This window comes from Rhinopithecus bieti, unplaced genomic scaffold (genome assembly GCF_001698545.2).
Source record: "Rhinopithecus bieti isolate Rb0 unplaced genomic scaffold, ASM169854v2 scaffold_3050, whole genome shotgun sequence".
In the NCBI taxonomy this organism is placed as follows: Eukaryota; Metazoa; Chordata; class Mammalia; order Primates; family Cercopithecidae; genus Rhinopithecus; species Rhinopithecus bieti.
The window spans coordinates 164531-186421 of NW_016803890.1; the positions used below are offsets into that span (position 1 = coordinate 164531).

The following is a 21891-nucleotide window of genomic DNA, read 5'->3' on the forward strand; positions in this document are numbered from 1 at the left end:
GTTTCACCGTGTTAGCCAGGATGGTCTCGATCTCCTGACCTCGTGATCCGCCCGTCTCGGCCTCCCAAAGTGCTGGGATTACAGGCTTGAGCCACCGCGCCCGGCCTAGTTTTTATATTTTTAGTAGAGATGGGGTTTCATCATGTTGGTCAGGCTGGTCTCAAACTCCTGACCTCAGGTGATCCACCCGCTTCAGCCTCCCAATAGTTCTGGGATTACAGTTGTGAATCACTGTGCACAGCTGTTTTTGTTTCTATTGTTTTCAGTAAAAGGATAGGGCATTCACTTGTCCGCCTATGCAACTCTCTGCTTAGTCCAGACAGACTCAGGTAGTGGACTGGAGCGTGCTTATGTCAGTGTCTGAAATGAATGAAGTGTGACCCCGAGAAGGGGAACTCTAGGATCAGCGTCCGTTCTCCCGTTGGTTTTGAGTGTGAGGCCCAACAAGCACAGCCCCTCAAGTCTTGCCGGTGACAGAATTTCGCCACAGGTTGGGTGCTTAGGCTGTCCTAGAACTGGAAGGTCCCAGGCCTGCACCATCCTCTCCCGACCAGGGCAGACTGAAGCAGTGATGGCATCACCCTGCCCGGCCCCTGTGGGCTGAGCCGCATCTGAAGCTTACAGTCCATGGGGGAAGTGAGGCCCTTCGGAGCTGCTGCTTCTCTGTGGCTTCTGCCTCCCAGGGCCTCTGCACAGTGATGGTGACAGTGATCAAATGAAAGAGCACTAGGATAATAACACTTGGTCACAGATGTTCTGCTGCTGCAAAAATGAATAAAAGTCACTGTTGTGAATAAAAAACCACCCCCTCTCTGTATTCCATGTCACCCTGTGTACTATTTCAGGGTATTTTGAGACAGTTTTTCATCAAGGGATCCTCCCACATCAGGCTTTGGAGTAACTGGGATTACAGGAGCGTACCACCATGCCCAGCTCCCCCTGTGTTTTCACAACAGATATTGAACACAGAAGAAACAGCATGCAGCACCCTGTGAAAACACAAGCGGTTCCAGGCGTGGTGGCACACACCTGTAATCCCAGCTACTCCGGAGCCTGAGGCCAGGGGATCCCTTGAACCCAGAATTTTGAGGCTACGGTAGTGAGCCCATCTAAAAGAAAAAGAAAAAGAAAAGTGGTTTCGTTAGAATCAAGCTAGAAAGTTTTTGCATAAAACCTTGAGTTTAGAAATGCCTTCTCGTTAGACCTTACTAGTAATCAATGAATACAAATTAAAATAATAAAATATTTTCAGCCTGACACATTTGGCAGAGACAGTACAGGAAAATGGCCACTTATACACTATTGCTGGAACCAAAAATTGGGGTAATGCTCTAGAAAGCAATGTTTGGCATTACATATTAAAAGCCATAAAATATTTGACTTCTGGAACAATGGTGGCCTAAACACTGGCTAAAAAACCCCCCACCTCTTCAAAAACTAAGCAAAAGAGCTTTGAAGTAAAGACAAAGGCTTCAATAGCACCAAAATAGGAGATTGCTGCCAGTAATTTGGGCTAAATGGAAGGAAGCCAGGAGTGCACAGCTCCTGTCTCAACAAAACAGAGTAGCGTTAGGGAAACAAGTGTGTAGTTTCCAGCGCATGCCCCCTCCTTTCCTTTAATTTCAAGGAACGGGCATGGCAGCTTGGGCAGGATCACCACAGATCAGCAGCTTTCCACGGCATGGGCCACAGACTGGAAGAAAATGTGGTGGCCACATCTTTCTGTTTTTCGGTGACCTGGTGCCTAGTGTTTGCTTCAGTGTCAGGGAAAACCTGTCGCTTCAGACTTTAGATGTTCAAGCAAGGGCAGAAAGTGAGAGCTGTGGGGGAAATGGAAAAGTGTATAAAATGATGTATGAAATCTAAAATATATAATTATGTATAAAATCTAAACGTATAAAATTAAAAAATTTGGCCAGGTGCAGTGGCCCACGTCTGTAATCCCAGCAGTTTGGAAGATCTAGACAGGCGGATCATCTGGGTCAGGAGTTCAAAATCAGCTTGGCCAATATGGTGAAACCCAGTCTCTACTAAAAATACAAAAACAAAACAAAAAAAAAATTAGCCAGGTGTGGTGTTGCATGTCTATAATCTCAGCTACTGAGGTGACTGAGAAACGAGAATCACTTGAACCTGGGAGGCAGAGATTGCAGTGAGCTGAGCTCGAGTCACTACACTCCAGCCTGGGTGACAGGGCAAGATTCCATCTCAAAGAAATTCCACTGAGGAACATAAAACTGAGTATGTAAAGAAACATTTATCTCTCAATTATACTTAATATAACAATTTAATTAAATTTTAATATAATCCTAATAATTTTGAAATGAATTTTGGAATGGGAGAAGCATGATCAAACGATTCTTAAGTTCATCTAGATGAACACACATCAGAGAATAGCTAGGAAGAGTCCACAAAAGAAGCCACACACTAGGGCTGAATGATTGTGGAGCACCACCATTAACGTTCTAAGGGGAAATTATTTTCCCTGTCTAGCCAGCCCGTTAACTGAATGTGATGGTAGAAAAGGGAAATTTTCATACATCCAGAAAATATGTCTCCCCATATTCTTTCTTAAGAAGAAAACCTGGGCAATAGAATGGGAGTAAAATCCAAAAATCAGTGAGGTTCTGGAGGGCTTGGAGCTGAAGGGTTTCATAGAATGATGAGATGATTAAGAGCTCGAGGCTGTGATAAAGGAGATGAGAAGCTGTGCGAGGAGGCCAGGGTCCAACTATGATGCAGGCCTTCTGTGTCAGAACAGAATGGCAGCAGCCATGAGGAGAATGTTAGGACTTAAAAGCAACAGTCAGAATGGGCAAGAGGCCAGATAAGAAGGAGGCATGAAGTTCTCCTCCCAGTAGGGAAAAACCCCAAACAAGCAGAAATTGTAGGAAAAAAACAAACTTTTGAAGAAAGGCAGGGTCCAAATCTGGAGCACACTAAAATGTGGGGCGATTTTGGACGACTGGTAGAGTAACAGAGGAACTCCTTTGAATGATGCTTTGAGTGGCGAAGGTCACGATGGTGGAACTGTAGAGGACACGTGCCCAGAACTGACTTCTGTGATGCTGCTTGTGGTTTTCAGCTTCCGGAATCATTCTAGTCAGAGAGCACAAAGGACTTAAATGTGCTTCCAGAAAAGGAAGCAAATATTCTCAGCTGTGGCAGTTTACAACTTGACCAGGTAGAGGGAAGAAAGGGGAATTTACTCCTGACATACAAAGTAGAGTCAGGAAGTGTCCACACCCGATGGGACAAAAAATAGAAGTTCACAGATATTATTTAAGGTCACAAACATAGCTAATATTAATACGGGCACGAAAATTAGCTATGTGTCTACAGTGTAAGGAGGAGGCAGATGCATGGTGCCTGAGTCCTCATTTGTCCTGGAGGAAGTCAGTAGAAAATGCCTTCATTTTAGAAATCAAGTAGTAGTCGTGTAAGCATATTACAGAGATATGGAAATAATCCATAACTAAACAGAAATTGAAAGGTAGTTCTCTGAAGGACCAGGATTGAAGGACCAGGTTTTCATTTTATTTAAATACAATCTATATATACTACAATATATGCATTTATTACCTTGATAATTTTTTTGTTATAGCATCATGATTAAGCAGCTTTGTTATGTATGCCATAAATCTTGCAAAGTGCAAATTACTTAAATCTTGACAAAGCTAAACAAAAATTTATCTTTGATAGGTGTCAATCAGTAATGTTAGTTTTGGTGCAGTTGCAACCTGTTGTTTTTCTTTTTTTTCTTAAACTGAGACCATATTTTGTATACTTGACTTACTATTCTTTGTTTTATAATAGTGAATAATCTATATGGGAATATCAGTTGATGTTCTTTCCTGGCAAAAGCTATATATTTTAAATTACTGATTCCAGTCTCCTTGTCTTTTTAACCTAGAAGAGGAATCTTTTGTTGGCATTTGAAGCAGCTGAAAGTGTAGGCATCAAACCCAGCCTGGTAAGTATCCTATTTTGTATCCTTGTGATACTTTAATTGTATGAGAAATAACTTTATGCCATCTGATAAACGATTTCTTGTAGAACATTGACATCTGTTTGCCAAAAGTCTGTTGCTCTCAATACCTGTATAGAGTTATCCAGCTGATATAATCACATATGAACATATGATTTAGAGATTTTCAAGTCTAAGAGATTTTCAGTCACATAAGGTTTCATATGGACCAATTTCAGTTCTGGAAACAGTGGACTGAATTATTATTAGAGCCCTCTTGTTCAGAGCACCTAGAGATCTGAATAAAATGCTATTTTAAAAAATATCAACACATAGCTAAGCTCTCAGGAAAGAATGGGAAATACCCAGATGCTAGAAATGTAAAACAAAGCAGAAACCAGGCACAACTGAGCCTGCAAAACTCGGCAGGGCCGGGTGGGGGACGGTGGTCCAAGCCAACACCAAGTCTGCATAAAGCCAAGGCTCACAACATGCTGCTCTTCTTAGTGAAAGCAGAAATCTCTAAAACTCCACCAGCCAGCCCAACGAGGTGATAAAGAAACTGGTCTCCACCTGGGATTTTGTGCATGCGCGTGCACGCAGAGAGAGGAAAAGAAGAGAGAGAAAAGAGAGACAGTCTCTTGCAAGGAAAAGAAACAGGACCAGATGACGTTTAGAGTCCAAATTTATAATATCTGTACTGCATGAAGCCCTTGGTATACTCTTGGATGCAGGAAGCCCCTGGGCTGATACTACGGTGGCTACTAAAAAGTGACAAAACACTTGAGAAAATGATCTACTTGAGCTAGTCAGCAGATATAGCAAACACAAGGATTATCTACCAGAACTTGAGATGATAAATAATAAGAGACTACAAAAAGACTATTTAAACATATGAAAGAGATAAAAGGAGGAATAGAAACCACAAGGAAGGAAGGATTCTATTTAAAAAAGAGATTTGTAAAAAGAATCAAATAACACTTCTAGAAATGAAAATTTGGAATTAAGACCACAATATGTGTTGCCACTCATTAGATACAGCAGAAAAGAGAAATACTAAATTGGAAAATAAATATGGGGAAATCACCCAAAATATAAAAGAGACATTAAAAAATATAAAATATAATGGTAAGGTTGAATTAGTACATGTTCAGCTTCAAGAAATGGAGAATCCAACCAGCAGTTACTTAAACCATAAAAATGTTAATTTTCTTAACAACAGTAGTTTTAGGACTGGTTCACCACTCAGTACTATAATCAAAGCCCCAAAGTGTCTCCTATCCATGCTCACCATCTTTAATCTGTTGCTTTTGTCCCCATGTTTGTTTCTTTGTGGTTGAAGGTAGCTGCCAAACTTCAGACATCACTTCCACCTATAGGACGGGAAGAAGGGAAAGAGATAAAGCAAGTGCCTTCTATCTTTCCCTTTAAAGTATGAAAGTAAAAGGCTCCCTGGGTTTCTCCAGCTCATTGGCAGTTCTCTGTTACATGGTCCCCTGCTGCAAGGGCATTTGAGGAAGTGAGTGTATGAACAGTTTTCAGTTTCTTTAGTGGGAAACCTGCAAGGGAGAGAGCTTGGGAATGACTGTTGGGCTATCTAAATAATAGTGTCTGTCTCAGAGTTTAAGAGACATGGACCAAAAAAATAAGGCAATGGCCATGTCCCCTGCCCAGAGGGAATTCCAGATGAAAAGGATAGAAAGAATGGAATGGAGATGGTATTTGAAGATATGATGCCTGAAAATTTTCCAGAATGATGAAAAGATAATGAAAGAGTCCACAGATTCTTTAGTCATCTCAAGCAGGATGAATAAAACAAAATATCCATCCAGACACATTATAATGAGACTACAGAAAAAGCAAAGACAGATAATCTATTAAAAATTTCTGCTAACCAGTAATAAAAATACAACCTAGTAGGAAATTATCAAAGGCTAGAATAGAAAATTCGTAGAAGAAGATCACGAATGGTCAATGAGGATTTTTAAAGATGTTCAATCTCATTAGGGATCGGGAAAATCTAAGCTGAAATAAAAATGAGATACACTTCCGGCTGGGTGCAGTGGCTCACCCCTGTAATCCCAGCACTTTGGGAGGCCGAGGTGGGTGGATCACCTGAGGTCAGGAGTTCGAGACCAGCCTGGCCAGCATGCAAAACCCTGTATCTACTAAAAATACAAAAAATTAGCTAGGCATGATGGCGGGTGCCTGTAATCCCAGCTACTTGGGAGACTGAGGCAGGAGAATCGCTTGAAACCAGGAGACGGAGGTTTTAGTGAGCCAAGATTGCAGCATTGCACTCCAGCCTGGGCGACAAGAGCAAAACTCCATCTCAAAAATAAAAAAAGATACAATTCTAACCCTCAAAGCACGTGGGGAATCTGAGAAATGAAAAAGTGAATGTACATCTATTGTGAAATCTCATCACCATGAGCAGTGCTATGCCAGTATAATTTTGAAACAGCATGGACAGTTTTTTGGAAAAATACAAGTATATGTCTTCAAATATTAAATGAAAATATTCCTACAAAACTTACTCAAAAAGAAATAAAACTTTAACCATTAAAGAGGTTGAATTTGTGCTTTAAAATGTCGTCACACACACAAAGAAAAAATATCCCCATCAGCCCAGATTTTGCTAAATTTTTAAGACACAGATATTCCTATTGTGTATTTACAAGTCCAGGAAATTTAAAAAGGAGTGAGGAAACTTACACATCTGACCAGGGTGGAATAGCAGGGATCTCCCTTCAGAACAACAAAACTAATGAGTACCAACAGAGAGATCAGGTAAGGAAAAAGATACAGTGAGACCTTGTTGGAAGATTGTATTTTACACAGAATACATTTTCTTTGTAGTGTTGTAATTAATATTTACTTCTTTTAAATTTAATTCTTAATTTTCGTCTAATGCGCTTTAGCAGTTAGGGAATGAGGTCATTTTGTTGTCCTAGTTGTCAGAGCCAGGGGTTTTGTCTGTGTGGATGGTCTGTGAAGAGCTGCTGACACACATGATAATTAATCTCAAAGGCACTTAGGAGTGTTTGTGAGCACTTTCCCAGCTTATTCCACCAACAAAATAGAAATTTCCTACATTCTTAAATTTGCTTTTCAATACTTGGATGTGGATTGAAAAATCCAGTATATTACACATGACACTTTAAAACTACACCCAGTCAGAAGTGACAGCAGTAATCCCCAAATCTTCAATCAAGTTCTGTTGTTAGATTATGCCAGGAAAATTATATGTTTATATTCAAGTAAATATAAGTTTCTGGGGTATAACATATTAGGATGAGATCTTTGTTTTTATGATTTCAGCTTTTATTTTAGATTCAAGGAGTACATGTACAGGTTTGTTACATGGGTACACTGGATGATGCTGAGGTTTGGGGTATGATTGATCCTGTCACCCAGGTAGTGCACATAGTAGCCAATAGTTTTTCAGCCCTTGCCTCCCTCCCTCCCTTCTTCCTCTTGTAGTCCCCAGTGTCTACTGTCCCCATCTTTATGTCCACGACTACCCAATGTTGAGCTCCCACTTGTAAGTGAGAATATGTCTTATTTGGTTTTCTGTTTGTGCATTAGTTTGCTGAGGATAATGGCCTCTAGCTGAATCCATGCTGCCGCAAAGGACACGATTTTGTTCTTTTTATGGCTGCATAATATTCCGTGGTATATATGTACCATGTTTTCTTTATTCAGTCTAATGTTTTTTTTTTTTTTTTTGAGATGGAATTTTGCTCTTTTTGCCCAAGCTAGAGTGCAATGGTGCAGTCTTGGCTCACTGCAACCCCCATCTCCCAGGTTCAAGCAATTCTCTTGCCTCAGCCTCCTGAGTAACTGGGATTATAGATGCGCACCACCACACCCAGCTAATTTTTTTTTTTTTAGTAGAAACGGGGTTTCACCATGTTGGCCAGGCTGGTCTCGAACTCCTGACCTCAGGTGATCCACCTGCCTCAGCCTCCCAAAGGGCTGGGATTACAGGTTGTGAGCCACCAGGCCTGGCCCTTTATCCAGTCTACTGTTGATGGACACCTAGATTGATTTCATGTCTTTGCTATTGTGACTAGCACTGCGATGAACATAAGTGTGCATGTGTTTTTGGTAGAACGATTTCTTTTCTTTTGAATATATACCCGGTAATGGGATTGCTGGGTCAAATGGTAGTTCTGAGTTCTTTGAGAAATCTCCAAATTGCCTTCCACAGTAACTGAACTAATTTACATTTCCACAAAGAGTGTATTCCCTTTTCTCCACAGCCTTGTCAGCATCTGTTACTTTTTGACTTTTTATCAATAGCCATTCTGACTGGTGTGAGATGATGAGATCTTTAAAAGTGAAGCTCTATAGTGTTCCCCAGATATTAGAAAATGTTCTTCCTCAGCCACCATGTAAGGAGAGCATCTTAGTCAGCCCAATTGCAGGTGTGAGCAACTCCCCAGAAAAGGAATTAGGTGAGGAAGGATATGTGACATCACTGTCATAAAAACAGCCAAAACATGTGTCCCCAGGGCTGCTGTGTCTTTACCAGGCCATGTAGTTCATGAGGGCTGTTGCTCACTGCGTGCCAGCATGCCCACCAGGACAGCCGCTGCAGGACTGGGTGCTGGCATGCCCCCGTGGAGGGAGGTCACCACACAGCAATTCCTGAGGCATGGCTGGGCCTACTCTGCAAGCGTAAACATGATGAGATGTGCTGAAATAGCTAATTTGTGCTTTATTGTGTGAAAAGCATTTTTTTTCATATTTATGTATTTACTGTTTACCATTCTGGGCATTTTTCATGTATGGACTTGTTGGACCCTCACGGAGGTCCTGCGAGGTGGATGCACTCTACAGGAGGAAACTGAAGCACATGGCTTTTGAGCAGGAAAGGCAAGAGGCAAGGCCAGGCAGGCAGCTCCAGAGCCCATGCCCTCAACCACCCTGACAGCTCTGTCCACCTTCTGGACATATCTTGTTAGTTTTAGACCTTAGTGGATTTTTTTTTCTTTTCTTTTTTTTTTTTTTTGGTAGTATTGTAAATGGTATTGTTTTTCTTATTACAAAATCCATTTGTTCAATTGGTATATAGGACAGCAATTGACTTTTGTATACTAACTTTGTATCCTGAGACTTAGCTAAACCTGCGTCTGAATGCTTTGGGATTTTCTAAACAATCACGTCATCTGCAAATAAAGGCAGTTTTATATCTCCCTTTCCAATCTGCATGCCATTTGTTTCTTTTTCATGCCGTTTTGCACTAGCTAGAACTTCCAGGACGTTTTTTTTTGTTGTTTTTGTTTTTGATTTTGAGATGGAGGCTTGCTCTGTCACCCAGGCTGGAGTGCAATGGCGTGGTCTCGGCTCACTGCAACCTCTGCCTCCCGGGTTCAAGTGATTCTCCTGCCTCAGCCTCCTGAGTAAGTGGGATTGCAGGCACCTGCCACCATGCCTGGCTAAGTTTTTTGTATTTTTAGTATAGATGGAGTTTCAACATGTTTGCCAGGCCCGTCTTGAACTCCTGACCTCAGGTGATCCACCCGCCTCGGCCTCCCAAAGTGCTGGGATTACTGTCCAGTACAGTTTTAAATAGGACAGATGAGAAAGGGCATCCTTGCCTTGTTCCTGATTTTATGGGGGGAGTGTTCAAGTCTTTCACCATTCAGTATGATGTCAGCTGTTGGTTTTTAAACATATCCTTTATTAGGTGAAAGAGGTTCCCTTCTGTTCCTAGTTTGTTGAGAGTTACCACATATAAAAACTGTCTTGGTTGTGGAATTTTGTGTGATGCTTTTTCTTCATCTGTTGATTTGATCATCTGGTTTTTCTCATTCAGTTAGTTAATGTGATGAATTACATCAGTTTACGAATGTTGAACCAGCCTTGTGTTCCTGGGATGAACCTCACTTGATCATGATGTAGTATAATTTATAGGTTAATAGATTGTGTACTCATGAGAAATTGGCATGTAGATTTCCTGTAATGTTTGTGTCTAGTTTTGGTTATCAGGATAATGTTGGGATCATAGAATGAGTTGGGAACTCTTCTCTCCTCTTCCATTTTTTGAAGAGATTGTATAGAATTGATATTACTTCTTCCTTAAATATTCAATAGAATTCACAAGTGAAATCATCTGGGTCTGGTATCTTTGGAGGGTCTTAACTACTAATTCAAACAAATGTCATGCACTTTAAGATTGTTACTAATGCAGCATACTCTGTCTTCTGAAATGTACAAAATATCTTCACAAATTCTCAAATATGATGTTAACAATGTACTAAATATTTTTAGTTCAGTTATGAAGTTCAAGCGTGTAAAATAGTCTGCTCAAAACTGTCAATATTGGCTGGGCGCGGTGGCTCAAGCCTGTAATCCCAGCACTTTGGGAGGCCGAGACGGGCGGATCACGAGGTCAGGAGATCAAGACCATCCTGGCTAACACGGTGAAACCCCGTCTCTACTAAAAAAATACAAAAAACTAGCCGGGCGAGGTGGCGGGCGCCTGTAGTCCCAGCTACTCAGGAGGCAGGAGAATGGCGTAAACCCGGGAGGCGGAGCTTGCAGTGAGCTGAGATCCGGCCACTGCACTCCAGCCTGGGCGACAGAGCAAGACTCTGTCTCAAAAAAAAAAAAAAAGAAAATATTAAAACTGTCAATATTGACTGGATTTCTGAGTCCTCTCTGAGATTAAAGACACACCCTTCCCATCATACAGAGGAAAGTGTGCAGTGTGCCATCTCTCTTGTGTTTGTAGGCATCCCTTCTTTTTCCAGAGCTCATCTGTCTCCCAAATTGCATGCCCAATTCTTCACTTCCTTTCTGTAAGTCATGTTAGCAACCCGCCTTGGTAAGGATTTTAGCTTGCCAGGCCTCAGTCTCTGTCCAGTCATGACTACAGCAGTGTAGGTAGAAGGAGACATTCTATCCTTATATTCTGTGGAAGTTTGTTTTTCTTTTAAAATTGTCCTAGGTGTACCTGCATGGAATGTTCTACCAACTCCTCTTCCACTCCTTTCCCATGATTAATGATATGCTGATAATTTTTTAGCGTCACCAGGGAGCAGAATAGGTGAAGTCTGTTCAGATGTTGAATTGGGACGAATGGCTCATTAACAGCCTCAGCCAGCTCTGTCAACGCCCAGGAACGGATGTGCTAAGTTCAGCCTTACTTCCATGGCATCTCTGCTTCTGGCTTTACGTCAGGGTCCTTTCTTACTATTCTCTTGTAACCACACAGGAATCCTAATTCAATCCCAAAGTTCATTATTAAATATGTCCAGTGGCACAAATTTCAGAAAAGTTTGAGCGCCTGACAAGATGCCCACCTTCTTGCCCTTCCCTTTCTGGCCTGGACATTATGCATGCTCATTACAAGCTTACTTGCGAAATGAACAAAATAGTAAAACCAGCAAATTAGCAAAAGTAAAATAAAATAAGCCAGAAATCACCAAACTATGTTAAATAACAACAACAACAAAAACAAAAACATGTTAAATGGTAACACTTAATGCTGTAAAATAAATGGTTGCATTTGAAATTGGTTCAAGGCTTTTGTGATAATCCCACTCTTAGAAAGTTATCTTGAGGGACTAGTTCGACAGAAGAAAACAATACTGCACAAAGATCCTGATCGCAAAGTCTGTGGTGCTGACGAGGTGAGCATACACAGCACGCCATGTCCCTTGTTGGACAACAGTTTCCCTGGTCAGTGCACATCCACTAGAATGGTAGCCCACACAATGGCACAGCAGCACGGGGACCCGGGTGTGAAATGCTCACCCCACGTAATAGCACAGCCCACATAATTGCACGTGCACTGTGCTGGGAGCCTGGGGTATTAGAGGTGGCTTCAAATGTAATTTAGAAACTTGGAAGTCATTTAATAGTGAAATTATGGGTGAGTTTTGCTTTTTAAAACTTGTTAAAATGCTGTCATATGCTTAAAAGATGAAAGTGGTGGTCATGTTTTCCATTTTTGGAAAGAGACAGTATCTCCTGAATAAGTGAGAGGAAAAGGCCTTTAACCCATCGTTTTCAGCACCACCTGTGCTGGTCTTCACATTCTGTCTATGTAAGTGGAGGGTTCCCAGGCAGCGTAAGCCCTAACTGAACTGGATTGAAGTCCTTGAGGGGAAGAGGTCTGTGATGTTCTGACTTGTGATCTATCCCCCATTCCCTTCCCCTGCAGGAACTCAGTGAGATGCTGTACACGGACCGGCCCGACTGGCAGAGCGTGATGCAGTACGTGGCCCAAATCTACAAGTACTTTGAGACGTAACCATGGAGGGCCAGGAGCAGCCACCACTGCCACCTGCTGCAGCTTGTCCTGGAAGCACCTGATCACTGTCCACTGACCCTGCTCTACCCACCACCCAGCTGCCTAGACTTCAGAGGCAGGCTCAATCCAAGTGGACCAACACCCACGTAAGAAAGAGTGGGTCCCACTGTGTACCTGTCTCAAATGCAAACGCAGCTGGACTGTAAACTGGGGACTCTTTGATCTCCCATGGGATGCTTCTAAAGAGCCCAGCCTCCCTCCTTCCAGACCAAGACCCCACACTCCGGCTTGTTTTGCTGATTACATTGGGTGACTGAACACATCATCTGCAGAATTTCAGACAAAGAGCATCTCCAAATCAGTCTTTTGGTTGCTGTTGTTAAAAATATCCTGGCTTTGCCTTTATGAAACCTTTGCCCTTGGCTGGGTGTGGTAGCTCGTGGCTGTAATCCCAGCACTTTAGGAAGCCAAGGCAGCAGGATCATTTGAGCCCAGGAGTCCGAGGCTGCAGTGAGCTGTGAGCATACCCCTGCACTCCAGCCTGTGTGAAAGAGCCAGACCCTGTCCCAAAAAAACAATAAACAAAAACCAAAACTTGGCCCTTGTGAACCCTCCCTTCCCCCCTCCCCCCAAAAAAAGAAAACAAAAAATAAACGTTTGTTCCAGGGCAATCTGGAAACGTGCGCACTCAGCCCTTTGGGGAAAGATGGGAGTTCTAGGTAACAATATTAACACCTAGAACTTGATTCACTTTTAGCTCTCACAGTCCCTTATTTGATTCATTGTAGCAAAAGGAAAGCCTGTGAGAATGCAAGGGAGCCCCTGGCTGCTTTACTGGAGCCCCTGGGAGGCGCCCCACACCTCTGCCACCGCAGTCTGTGTGCTCCCGAGCAGCTGGTGGCTTTCACACTAGAGAAACTGCAGTCCTCATCCCCGCACCTTTGTCCTCCCGTTCGTTCCCACTCCCAATCACACCCACACAGGCTTGTCCCCCACAGAACTTGACAGGAGGTCACATGTGTGTGAATGGCCTGTGTCTGCTGTGCAGGATGAAGCAGGCTGAGGGTGTGTGCCTCTGGGGATTCTGGGCTGACAGCAAATCCAGGCAGTATTTCAGCTCTGGACTGATTTGGCCTTTAGTGCTTCCCCAGGCCTCTTACATCGGCATGGGAAAAGGAAGCCCTTAGGGGTGGGCCGTGAAGGCCCATTTATACTTAACAAAGAAGAATGCAATTGCCCTGGCACCCTACTGGTCACCTCAAGTGGCAACAGAGTCCCCCCCAGAGCCGCCCCATTCCCTCAGAAGTGCTTGGTCTGGCCCGGGTGCCCATCTGGTGGCTCTGTGGCATTCTTCTGGGCAGATCTGTGTGCATTACACAGTGAGTGAGGGCGTGGCTCACACAGGTGGTTGAGGGACATAGGTAATGCCCATCCCTTGCTGTTTTAAGTGCCAAATAGCCCATTAGTGCCCCTCCAACAAAGGATCATCCTTCCAGTGTGTCACCGAGAATGACAGTGACTGCCATTACTACTCAAAGTACATTCTGATTGCTGATCTGAGCCACTGGTTCAGAGCCAGGTTCTAGAGGCTGCAGGTGTAGCCCCTGACCATTCCTGGAGAGGTAGGAGCTGAGTCCCCTCCTCCAAGCCAGACCTTTGCAGAGGTGGCAGCTGGGCTGCACAGGTCAGTGGATCTCTGAGTCTCAAGCCACCTTGAGACTAACAGGACCCCAGCCCTGTTAGTGGATCCCAGCCGCGGCTCTGCATCAGAACCTCCAGCGGACCCTTTTGAAAACACTCTTGGCTGCCCTAGTTGGTTGACTTCAGAATGTCTGGAATGGGACCAGAGATGCAGTCTACATGTTTTGAAAGTTCTTTAGGCGACTGAAGCACAGCTGCATGGAGCACCACTGAGGGGGTGGACACCTTTCCCTGGCAGCCACAAGGCAGGCAGCCTGGAGCTCCTGAGCAGCTGTTTGGTGATGGTCATTACATCACCCATGCCTTTGTATTGAAATGAAACTTGACACAGTCACAACCAATTCAACCTGAGAGTTATTACTTCTGCTGCTTCAGGCACTTGTCTGAAGCATTTTTTATTAACCCTGTACTTGTACTTTACCCACCATTAAAGTGGGGGAAAGTAATATCCCAAGTAGTTGAGTTGAGCTGCTGGTTGTTAGATTTAAGCTGGAATTACTCCAGGGTTGTATGTGGGGAAGTTGCTGCTTGGGATACCCGGAGTGGGAGTGGGTGTTTTGTTTTTTATTTTTGGTTCTGTTTTTTATTTTTATTTTTACTTATTGATTTTGAGACAGAGTTTCATTCTTATTGCCCACACTGAATGGCAATAGCACCGTCTCAGCTCACTGCAACCTCTGCCTCCCGTGTTTAAGCGATTCTCCTGCCTCAGCTTCCCATGTAGCTGGGATTACAGGTGCCCACCGCCACACCCAGCTAATTTTTTTGTATTTTTAATAGAGAGGGGGTTTCACCATGTTGGCCCAGCTGGTCTCAAACTCCTGACCTCGGGTTATCCACCTGCTTCAGCCTCCCAAAGTGCTGGGATTATGGGCATGAGCCACCAAACCCGGCTGTTTTTTTGTTTGTTTGTTTTTGTTTGATAGAGTCTTGCTGTGTCGCCCAGGCTGGAGTGCCAGTGGCGCAATTTCAGCTCACTCGGGTGAGCCACCACATCCAGCCTGTGATTGGCTCCATTTTGAGTGATTACGTGTGAACCATCCAGAACCAACTCTGAGCAATGGTGTGGTTTCCCTCCTGCTCCGCTGGGGCCATACCAGCCCCTCTCCAATGGGAGCCCAAGTTGCCAATGACTGGCCAAACTCCCCCATTTTTGTCTGTATCCTGCTCTCTTTAGGTTAAAAAGAAGGACAGAAACATGAAAGGCCATGTGCAATTTATTTTTACAACTCAAGGAGTTTCCCGGACCACCATTTTTTTTTTTGCCAGTGGGTGTGCATGTAGAAGAAGAATGCCACGTCCTGTCCATAGAAACACACATGGTGGTGAGGCATGGTGGCTCATGCCTGTAATCCCAGCACTTTGGGAGGTTGAGGTGGGAGGATTGCTTGAGCCCAGGAGTACGAGACCAGCCTGGGCAACATGACAAGACCTCTGACTCTACAAAAAAAAAAATTTTTTCTTTTCTTTTTTTTTTTGAGAGAGCATCTCACTTTGTCACCCAGGCTAGAGTGGTGTGATCTTGGCTCATTACAACCTCTGCCTCCCAGGTTCGAGCGATTCTCCTGCCTCAGCCTCCTGAGTAGCTGGGATTACAGCCATGTGCCACCATGCCTGGCATATTTTTGTATTTTTAGTAGAAACAGTTTCACCATGTTGACCAGGCTGGTCTCGAACTCCTGACCTCAAGTGATATGCCTGCCTCAACCTCCCAAGGGGCTGGGACTACAGGGGTGAGCCACCGCGCCTGGCCCAAAATTATTTTTTAAAATTAGCTGGGCACAATGACAGGCACCTGTAGTCTCAGCTGCTTGGGAGGCTGAGGTGGGAGCAGCACTTGAGCCCAGGAGTTTGAGGCTGCAGTAAGCTGTGTTTGTGCCACTACACTCTGGCCTGGGCAAAAGAGTGAGGCCCTGTCACACACACACACAGAAAAAACAAATACAGGTGGTGTTTCGGGGAAGGGCAGGTTCTGCTGGGGTCCTGGAACTGTGACTGATGGCCTCAGGAGTCCAGGAATAGGCCTTCTAGCACAGCAGCTAGTAGGGCTCCCCCAAGCCATCCGCTGGCGTGTGGAGGCGCAGGACCTGGGGGAGGCAGTCCCCACCCCAGCTAGGCCAAGGGGTAGGGTTTTAGGTCTGTTTTAACAGAGCTCAGAGCACCAGGTGAAGGTGGAAGTTGGTAAACTGGGAAAACAAGGTCAGCATCTTACATTTTCTGTTCTCAGCAGAGCGTGCCATTCCCAGTTTCTGTCCTGAGGCTTTCAGAGGCCTGTACACCAGCCACGTTTCTTTGCATCTTCCCTCAGCCAGTACAGTCATTTAAAATTGGTGGTTCTGAAGATCCTTTTTTTAATGTATAATTTTTACATGACAGACAGCTGCAAAATGCAAGCCCCAGTAGAGTAGGGGAGTTTTTCAAGGCGAGAAGTCGCTGTCCTCTGCATGGAACACGATTGAATTTTCCTTGTCTGATGGTAGCCCCCGGCCCCCGCCCTGTGGGGATAACATTCTCAGGAGCTTCTCTTGTCCTAGCCCCTTTCATTTCAAAAACAATATGTCTTTTGTTTTCCTTTTTCATTCCATTATTGTTTTACAGCTTTTGTAGAGACCAACCCAAGTAGATGCTGGTGGGAGTTAGATAAAAACACACATCCCCAGGGCACAAGCCATCCAGCGGTGAGGAATCTCTGCCATGCTCTCTTCTCTACGGTCCACAAATGTTACAGAGACTCCCTTAGCCTCCCCCTCCTCTTCCCCACTGAGGGGCGGCTTGTGGAGATGGAGGACTCGGCCCATAGATGCAGACCACCTGCCAAATCTAGCAATAGCTCTCACCCTTCCAAAGCTCGAGTGCCATTTTGAGATGACCTACCAATGACATGCAGTAAGGGATATAACCTCACAGCCTTTTTAGAAGCATTTTGAATATCTACAGTTGCCTCAATTCACTGGGCATTTCACTCCTCTGAACCAGGTTAGAATTTTGCTAAATCTGTAGCATCCTGAGTAGCACACTAATTTTAACTACATTAGTTGAATGTAATTGATACATCTGTGGCCTCGTCGTGTCTGTAAAGACCACACTAGATTGTACTCAGCAGTGTTAGGATGTGACATGCTAATTAGATGTATTTATTCACAGGAAAGTGTATGATAAATGACTGTAATATTTCTAATAAATATATTTTGTTTCTGATTTTTTTCTCAGTGACATTTATCATATTTTTTGAAAGTGCCATGCTTACACTGAGTGTTTTCAAACCAGCATCTTCATGCATATATTCCTTGTTGGGTCACAATCTCCGCGGCAGCTGCTCTTGTGGGTGGTGCTGGAATTTTCGGCAGAGGACTGGGCTCCTGCTGGCTCCTCCGCTTCCCGTGTACAGCTTTCTTGCTGAGGCCACAGGCTCATACGAAGATCACCCTTCAAGGCCTACCCAGGACACTGTTGAGCTGTGCAGATGTGCACACAATATGTGCAATGTCATACGTGTGAGTAAATGCCAACCGAGACCCCGGAAACCACTCGCAGGGGGAATTATGCCAAGATTGAGGAGGCAAGGTGAATAACTTTTTTTTTTTTTTTTTTTTGAGATGGAGTCTAGCCCTGTCGCCAGGCTGGAGTGCAAGTGCCACAATCTCGGCTCACTGAAACCTCCGCCTCCCAGATTCAAGCGATTCTTTTGCCTCAGCCTCCCAAGTAGCTGGGACTACAGGCACATGCCACCACACCCAACTAATCTTTGTATTTTTAGTAGAGAACGAGGGTCACCGTGTTGGCCAGGATGGTCTGGATCTCTTGACCTCATGATCTGCCTGTCTCAGCCTCCCAAGGTGCTGGGATTACAGGCCGGAGCCACCAAGCACGACCGAAGATACTTTTTTAAACGATTGCTTCCTTACCCCTCCCTAGTTCATGTTTTCTTGTACATAGTTACATTTCTTCCTTGCTATACTACAAATCCCTAATTTTCGTTGGTCAGAGAGATGGATTTGAGACTGAGCTCCCATCTCCTCGGCTGCCACACCTGATTAAAGCCTTCTTCCTTGGCAGTCCTCATCTCAGTGATTGGCTTTTTGTGGGTGAGCAGCTTAGGATCTAGGCTGAAGCCCTGAGGCTTCAGTGACAAAATCTGTTTTTCATAATGCTATCTGTCTTAATTGTCCTCAAGAATTAGTATTTGAGTGCTCTCTAGATTCTCCTTTGTCACTTTTTCTTTTTTTCTTTTCTTTCTTTTTTTTTTTTTTTTTTTTAGACAGTCTTGCCCTGTAGCCCAGGCTGGAGCTCGGTGGCGCAATCTCGGCTCACTGCAACCTCCGCCTCCCAGGTTCAAGCAATTCTGTCTCAGCCTCCGGAGTAGCTAGGACTACAGGCGCGCGCCACCACGCCCAGCAAATTTTGTATTTTAGTAGAGACAGGGTTTCACCATGTTAGCCAGGCTGGCCCCGAACTCCTGACCTGAAGGGATCCGCCCGCCTTGGCCTCCCAAAGTGCTGGGATTACAGGTGTGAGACACCGCGCTCGGCTGTCACTTTTCTTAAATTTCACTGGTGCTCGTGGGCTGCACAGTCAGGACCGACTAGAGGCTAGCAACCCCGGTGGCACCTGGCCTTCCCCGACGCGCCGCACTGCCCCTGGGCAGATGTGCGCCGCGGCTGCGGCACAGGGTGGCAGCGGCTGCTCGGCCCCATCCTAAGGCAGCGGAATGCCCAGAGCTGGTCCCTGGCTCCAGGCGCAGGCCGAGTAGAAGCTAGGCGGGCAGCGGCGTCGGCCTGCCCTTCCCGCCGGCCAGACAGCCCGCTCTGACCCAGCCATCCCACTCCGCTTGCATCCTGGCAGCGCGGACCCTGGGGCAACTTCGCTGCGGTGGCCAAGCCAGGAGCGACCAAGCGATGGCGGCACAGGGGCGGGAACTGGCCGCACCCCTGAACAGAGCAAGCCGAGGAGCAGGTGCGCCGGCGGCTCTGTGAGGCGTCACTCATGACAGGCAGGCTGGGCGCTGCCACCCCGAACCCTCCCAGGGACGACCCGCCAGCCCAGGCTGGCGCCGGAGCTGCAGCGCCACCTGCAGGCCAAGGAGGGAGTTTTTTCTGGGAGGCTGGAGCTTCCGTTGCAGTGACGTCACAGGTGCGCATGCGCACTGGTATGTAACGGACTGGCTTGGCCTTACCTGCATGGCTTGGCCTTACCCACGAGGCTTGGCGGTGGTCGCTTGGCTTGGCGGTGATCGTTTGGCCTGGCGGTGGTCGCTTGGCTTCGCGGTGGTCCCTTGGCTTGGTGTGGCAGTGATCGCCTGGCTTGGCATTTCTGGCTTGGCGGTGCTCCTTTCACAGATTGGAAACCGCGGGCTTTCCTGCCGGGAGGTTGTGGCCGAGGCAGTAGCTCTCTACTGATGGCCTCCAGGGGTGGACCAGAGCGGGGAGGGTCTGAGGGGTCTCCGAAACCGACAGTCTCCGCCATGAGGAAGACCTCTAGCGTCGGGAGCCAGGAGGGCCAGTTGTCCTTAAGCTGCCTGGGGACCAGTGGTCCTCAGACTCCTTCAGCTGGTTAAGCGACAGCGCGGGCAGCGACAGCGAGCACGATGAGGGTGCCTTAGACCAGCCCCAGCACGACGTCCGCCTGGAAGATCTCTGCGAGCTCCACAGAGCTGCCCGGTCGGGCGACGTCCCTGGGGTGGAGCGCGTCCTGGCTCCTGGAGACCCTGGCATGAACAAGAGGGATAGGAAGGAGAGGTAATGGCCAGGCGAAGGAGGCGGGCGCGCCGTCCTGTTAGGGACCCCGGCTTTCTGGTGCCCGCAGGCCCCATGGCACCCGGGAGGGGAAACCTCAGAGGGGTCAGGGGCCCAGGTCTCTTAGTGAGACGGGAGAACATATAAATGATTATTACTATTGCAAATGTGTTGCTTGACTTTACAGGAGTTTTCTTGAAAAATATTGCACTTCCCCGAGGCGGAGCTTGCAGTGAGCTGAGATCGCGCCACTGCACTCCAACCTGGGCAACAGAGCGAGACTCCGTCTCAAAATAATAAATAAATAAATAAATAAATATTGCACTTCCCGGCCGGGCACGGTGGCTCACGCCTATAATCCCAGCACTTTGGTAGGCTGAGGCGGGTGGATCACGAGGTCAGCAGATCGAGACCATCCTGGCTAACAACAGTGAAACCCTGTCTCTACTAAAAATACAAAGAATAAAAATTAGCCGGGGGTGGTGGCGGGCGCCTGTAGTCCCAGCTACACAGGAGGCTGAGACAGAAGAATCGCGTGCACCCGGGAGGCGGAGCTTGCAGTGAGCCGAGATCGTGCCACTGCACTCCAGCCTGGGCGACAGAGCCAGACTCCAAACAAAACAAAACAAAACAAAAACAAAAAAATTGCCCTTCCCAAATGTGTTTATCCATTTTGTCAATTTATTGAGAATTTATTGAAACATAAGCTGAACACCTATTATATAGCAGACATATTCTACTTTCGCTCAGGTTCCTTCCATCCTTAAAAACTTCATGTTGGCTGGGCACAGTGGCTCATGCCTGTAATCCCATCACTTTGGGAGACCGAGGCAGATGGATCACTAGGTCAGAAGTTCGATACCAGCCTGATCAACATGGTGAAACCCCATCGCTACTAAAGATACAAAAATTAACCAGGCATAGCGGCATGCGTCTGTAATCCCAGCTACTTGGGAGGCTGAGCAGAAGAATCGCTTGAACCTAGGAGGCGGAGGTTGCAGTGAGCCGACATCGCGCCACTCTACCCCAGCCTGGGTGATAGAGTAAGACATCGTCTCAAAATAATAATAATAATAATAATAATAATGTTGGCCGGGCGTGGTGGCTCACGCCTGTAATCCCAGCACTTTGGGAGGTGAAGGCGGGCAGATCATGAGGTCAAGCGATGGAGACCATCCTGGCCAACATGGTGAAACCCCATCTCTATTAAAAATACAAAAATTAGCTGGGTTTGGTGGGGCACGCCTGTAGTCCCAGCAATTCCAGAGGCTGAGGCAGGGGAATCGCTTCAACCCGGTAGGCAGAGGTTGCAGTGAGCTAAGATCCCGGCACTGCACTCCAGCCTGCTGTCCAGCCTGAGTAAACTGAGAGATTTAAAATTGGAGTGTGATGACTTAATCTCAGTGGAAACTTTTGCTCCCTCCTTTCAAAGAAAAGCATTTCTGAAGGTAGAAAATAGTGAAAGGTAACCTTTAACTGCCTTTTGAAAATGTGTAACAGTCTTATACACTAATATTAATAATTGGAAATGCCTGATTTACATGCATTCTATAAATCTAAGTATTGAATAAAATGAGCCATACCTATTCTTTTGAATCCTGAGTTTCCTTTGGCTTAAAGTATTTTTGAAAATCAAAGTAAGAATTATTTTGTTTTAAAAATTTGTTATGCTTTTAATCTCAGCCTAGACTTAGCTGAGACCTTCATGTTAAGTTATCCTTTATGCCCTTGGGGTTCAGTTCAAATAATGTTGCAGAAAGAGATGAGTTTCCTTTTGTCATTGCTACCAGATCTGTATGCTGAGGCCCCTTTATATCCAGTGTGATACCTTTTCTTAGATCATGGAAGGTCTCATATTATCCTTTCCCAGAGTTGTGGCAGGAAGCCATCACCAGAATTCTGAGTCTCAAGTATGTTAGTTGGATTTAACAGAGCGAACTAAGCCTCATCCATGACTCATGAGTATCCATGTATAAAAAGAGAGCTTTGTACTTGCTTCAGCAGCAAACATATACTGAAATTGGAATAAAATGCAGAGAAAATTAGCATGACCCCTGCATAAGGATGATGCACAGATTTGCGAAGTGGTTCATATTTTGTGCAGTCAGTGGAAGTTGATTTGACTATTTACTGACTGCTCCAAAGAAACAGTGTGAGTCAAAGCAAACTGGGTGTCACCTAATATTAAATTTGTGATTTTTCACTACAAAAATAGGCAGTAAGGT

General features: G+C 45.5%; 1 protein-coding gene and 1 pseudogene across 1 annotated transcript in view; both read left to right on the forward strand.

The window, feature by feature from the left end:
- The window catches only part of SPECC1 (sperm antigen with calponin homology and coiled-coil domains 1), a 162108-nt gene extending 149192 nt beyond the window's left edge, over positions 1–12916 (forward strand). The window contains exons 12-13 of the mRNA XM_017857631.1: positions 3914–3973; positions 12144–12916. Coding sequence (XP_017713120.1) covers positions 3914–3973; positions 12144–12233 — 150 coding nt within the window. The 3' untranslated portion in view covers positions 12234–12916. The remainder of the gene's footprint in view (positions 1–3913; positions 3974–12143) is intronic.
- A 6179-nt stretch (positions 12917–19095) lies between these two features.
- LOC108518906 (putative coiled-coil domain-containing protein 144 N-terminal-like) lies at positions 19096–19902 on the forward strand (annotated as a pseudogene).
- The last annotated feature ends 1989 nt before the right edge of the window (positions 19903–21891 follow it).